This window comes from Sinocyclocheilus rhinocerous, unplaced genomic scaffold (genome assembly GCF_001515625.1).
Source record: "Sinocyclocheilus rhinocerous isolate Xijiao unplaced genomic scaffold, SAMN03320098_v1.1 scaffold475, whole genome shotgun sequence".
NCBI classification, from domain to species: Eukaryota; Metazoa; Chordata; class Actinopteri; order Cypriniformes; family Cyprinidae; genus Sinocyclocheilus; species Sinocyclocheilus rhinocerous.
Genome location: NW_015646677.1, coordinates 513,694 through 518,746, shown reverse-complemented (window position 1 = coordinate 518,746; position 5,053 = coordinate 513,694). Strand labels below are relative to the sequence as shown.

Sequence of the window (5,053 nt, the reverse complement as noted above, 5' to 3'; positions counted from 1 at the left end):
ACCATGAAATTCTCTCAAAATACAAAAGAAAAAAATATATTAGATTGATTTTACTGAAGAAAAAAAAAGTTACATTTCAGGTGTCCGATCACTTTTGACCGCGAAGACCATGAGTGTGACTCCCAAATGAGGAGCGCACAAGCAGGAACATTAGCTAAATGTTCTTAAAACAGAGTTTTGTTAACTGGGAAAGAATAAGTCATAATTTAAAGTTCACATTTGAATTTAAAGAATCACATTTGATGGTTTTTCATTGCAATAACTACATTTCTTCTTAGTTCTTAGTGTACATCAGGGTTTTATGTTACATTTTATGCTGTTAAAATAATGTTTATTGCATTATTTTAGTGTCGCTTGTTACCAGGATGCTGTTTTGTGTATGACATCATATTGCTTCTATATTTGCTTGTGTTGAAGTTTAATTCATCATGTATCTTTCTCTTTATCTCCTTACTATTAATGAGTTTGTCAGTATATTATAAAGGTAAAAAACACAATTCATTAATTTGATATCGATGAAATATGGTCAGTCTGTAAAACTTGAAGTGTTGCTACCATAACAGCTGCTGTTTTTACCTTAACTTTCATGGATTTTTTTCATTAAACTGACCCACTCCAACATAAACAACCCTCTCACATGCCTGCTTGTGTCTGAACATCACCAGTTGCTTTAGTCTGACAATCTGCTGGTTGAAGAAGTTCTTTTGAGGCGACTGCACTGCGGTAGAGAATCACTAAACCAGCAACACTTGTTGACTTGCTGTGAGAATTTCAGCTGAATCTCAGTGTGTGATCAGTCACATAACACATTACCCATGATCCTCTCTGTCTCTCAGCTCTGTTCCCATCAGCCTTCAGAGTGAAGCGAGGGACGCCAGCGCTGCTCAACCCCACGTTTCAGAAATCAGCGGAGGACGCCAGCCTTCTGTACGAGGTACGGCTCACGCTGGTGTGCAATATGCCGTGATATTTGCCCATAACAAATTCAGTGTATTTAATATGTCAACTCTTTCTCCAAGACAGCAGTGAGATTAAATGCAGATTCTAAGGCAACATCGAACAGCATTTGTAACCCATTTACTTTAGTCAAACTGATTAGATTTTTCAGTGAGACTTTTTACATTGGTTCTAAAAATGTTTAGAGATCAGGGTTATTATAGTTATAACTGAAACTAAAACCATTTAAAAAAAATTGTTGCTTGAAATAAAATAAACGTTAACTGTAATACAATAAAATATATATTTTTTTAAACTTTATATTTCACCTGGTTATAGTGAAGTAAAATTTAAAAATTTAAAAAAATAAAAACATACTCGTTACTTGAAATAAATTATTAAAAACTTATTTTATTTCAGCTAGTTTCCAAGTCAAAATGTCTTTTTCATTTAGTTTAACTGGTGTATTAAAATAAAAGTAGAAAAAATAAAACAAAATTGACAAAGTCACACAATGAAATTACTAAAAAGCTTAAATCAAATTAACATGAATGCAGAAAATATGAAAATACAATTAATTACAAATATTAACAAAAATTGTAATAGCATCTCAATGATACGAAAATATCACTGATGCCAAAGAGACATGTTTTCATTTTAATTTAGTGTAAGCTGATGTACTTGAATAACTAAAACTAAAATAAAAATTAATGAAAACTATATAGACAAAAAATAAAACAAAATAAAAATTAATGAAAACTGTATAGACAAAAAATAAAACAAAATATTAAAATATAACAAAAATGACAAAAACACAACAAATTTACAAAAATGGAAATTGTAAAAAAAATAAAATAAAAAAAAAAATCAAAATATTAATACAAACTTTAATAGTATCTCAGTGATACTACAAAAACACTGCCAGAAATATCAACAATGTCTCAAACTATATTCAAACTATCATGGCCAATATGTGCAATCAAAAGCTTTTTATTTGAGCTCAGAGAAGACTTAACACTTTCTGTCAAGCTCAGAATAGCTCTGTATTGACTGACTTGTGTCTGTTTTTATTTCTCACTAGGAATTTTAGCAGAAACTGAAGTTTGCCGAGCACTGAAACTTGTTTATCTGCCGTGTTTAATGTGCTTTTCAGCATCTCTGGTTGAATGAAAGAAGCGATCAATAGCTCAGCTAATACTAGCTCTTCATACACTTGAGTTTATTCGGTTATTGAGTTGTGCTGAGTTCTGCAATCTCCTGCGCTGTCAGATCCATCAGCTGAGAGATGCACCAGATCTCCGTTTAGATTCAATACAAAAAAACAAAAAAGACATTAATATTCCAGTAGTTTGGCGCTGAATGAGTCTGCATGATATCAGACACAAACTAAAGCCTGTCGATCGGCCTCATCACTCGCTAAACACAGATTGAACGAGACATCAGACTGAACTCTCATCAGAGATCAGATATGAGGCTCTGCAGAATCATTCAGAACAGCTGCTTTATTGAGCTCTCAGTCTGCTGAACGTCACTGAATCAATCTGAGCCAATCAAGAGTTCATTTGTATTCTGGTGCTTCTTTTAAAAGACGCTAAATATTCAGTAATATGATCAGTTTAACTGCACTGACACTATTAGATGAATTGAATTGAAACTAAACTGAGCTGGATAATGCCCAGCGAACAGGGATTGTTCTCAGAACTTTGGCTAATGTTCTGGCAAGTTTCCCTCAAAGTTATGAAGAAACGTTCTTCCTGTGGCATTAATAGAATGTTCGTCCAAAATATCTGGTTTTTAATAATGTTCTCAAAACATCAAAACAAAAACATTATTCATACATCATTCATGGAACATCTTTTCTGAAATGTTCAAAAGTTGCTACTTGATTCAGAACGTTCAGCGAACTTTCAATAGTAACATTCTCATAATGTTCAGAGAACGTTCCGTAACATTCATGTAAATGTTAGCAAAACTTTCTTTTTTGTTCGCTGGATTACAATCGCATTCTGTAGAGCTGCTTTATAGCGAAATCAAATTGATTTCATAATAGACCAAGTTATTAAACTGAACTGAATCAACATTGAACTGAATAATGATGCTATTTTCTTTGAGATGCTGTAATTGAATTGCAACGTTAATAGGCTACTGTTATTTTCCCAGGTAACAAAATTTGTTCTAAGAACGTTTTGCTGATGTTCCCATTTAGCTATAAAAGCATTCTTTTTTAAAGATCTCTGAACATTTTTTTGGTTATGTGAATGTTAAGGAAACATTCCATTTTATCATTTAGCTTTTGAATGTTCTCTGAATGTTCTGAAACAAGTAGAAACATTTAAAAAATGTTAGACAAATGGCCAACTGAAACGTTTCAGGAAAAAAAAAAAACATTCCATGAACAATGTATAAATATCATTTTTGTGGTATCGTTTTGAGAACATTTACTTGTGAAAATGTTATTTCTGAATGTTCTCTGAACGTTCCAAAAGTCCAGTTTATTTAAAAACGTTTTGAAAATGTTTTTTGGTTATTTGAATGTTGAATGAGAACGTTCCTCTTTTTCAATTTGGCAAACATTATGGGAATGTTACTTTTGAATGTTCTCTGAATGTTCCAAAATAAGCAGAAACGTTTCAAATATGAACATCCAACTAAAACATTTCAGAAAGAAAAAAAAACATTCCAAGAACAATGTATAAATAATGTTTTTGTGCTAATGTTTTGAGAATGATATTAAAGACCAGATAACTTTGAATGAACGTCCTGTTAACGTTACTGGAAGAATGTTTGTTCATAAATTTGATCTATAATAATCTGTATTGTATAAAGCATTATATAGGCTAAAGAAATGAGGTGAATCTCTTGTTATTTACAGTGGTTTTGTTTCACAGGTGTTGTGGTCGGGAGGGTACATGGATGCGGCGGACGGGACGCTCCACATATCCGATCAGGAGCTGGTGTCCATGAGGAAGCTAGAGCTTCTGGAGGTCCTGTGTGAGGACGTGCTTCCCAGAAGCCTCTCGGAGATCCAGCGGCTCAGTGCTCAGCTGGAGCTGCGGCATGGCTCGCTGCGGATGGACGACTTTGAGCGCACCGTCCTCACGATGGTGTTCACCGCTCAACAACTCCCACAAACCAGCCCCGGCCACCAGAGAGAGCTGTGGGCGAACGCACTCCTGCGACTCTATAAAGCCATTAAAGGAGACCTGCGGCCTGCAGATGACTGACAGACAGACACTGAGAGGAGCGGCTCACATCACATCAGTCCACTGCAGTGCTTCTCAACCCGGGGCTTGGGTTACAGGACTGTCCCGGCTAACAGGCAACATTCTGGCAAGCTTCTCTGAAAGTTATGAACAAACGTTCAGTCGCATGAATAGTAGCCTACATTCTTTAATAAGATTATCAAAACATTAGCACATTATATATTCGTTGTTCATGGACGTTTTTCTGAAACATTTTAGTTGAATAAATGATCAAATGGAACATTCCCTTAACATTCACTTAACCAAGAAAAAAATGTTTTTTAAACATTTAAAAAACCATGTTAGGAATGTTGAGAGAACATTAGAAAAACTTGAACATAATTTTGTTGGCCGGGTTCTGATCGCAGATATTAGAGGAAAAACAATGCTAAATGCAAATAATAAATGCATATAATCATATAGAGTCAAATTAGGTGATGTCAGTAATTGCAATGCAATTTATATTTATTTGCATGAATAGTAGCCTACATTCTTTAATAAGATTATCAAAACATTAGCACATTATATATTCGTTGTTCATGGACGTTTTTCTGAAACATTTTAGTTGAATAAATGATCAAATGGAACATTCCCTTAACATTCACTTAACCAAGAAAAAAAAATGTTTTTAAACATTAAAAAAAACATGTTAGGAATGTTGAGAGAACATTAGAAAAACTTGAACATAATTTTGTTGGCCGGGTTCTGATCGCAGATATTAGAGGAAAAACAATGCTAAATGCAAATAATAAATGCATATAATCATATAGAGTCAAATTAGGTGATGTCAGTAATTGCAATGCAATTTATATTTATTTTACATATTGTTTATAAAATTAGAAATAAATCATTTGAAAATAAATGATTAGGCCTAT

At 33.5% G+C, this 5,053-nt stretch overlaps 1 protein-coding gene across 1 annotated transcript in view; it reads left to right on the top strand.

Annotated features, from left to right (window-relative positions):
- LOC107707964 (protein FAM180A-like) overlaps positions 1-4,624 on the top strand; it is an 11,383-nt gene extending 6,759 nt beyond the window's left edge. The window contains exons 2-3 of the mRNA XM_016512085.1: positions 837-934; positions 3,825-4,624. Of these exons, the coding sequence (XP_016367571.1) occupies positions 837-934; positions 3,825-4,160 (434 nt within the window). The 3' untranslated portion in view covers positions 4,161-4,624. The remainder of the gene's footprint in view (positions 1-836; positions 935-3,824) is intronic.
- Positions 4,625-5,053: the final 429 nt, after the last annotated feature.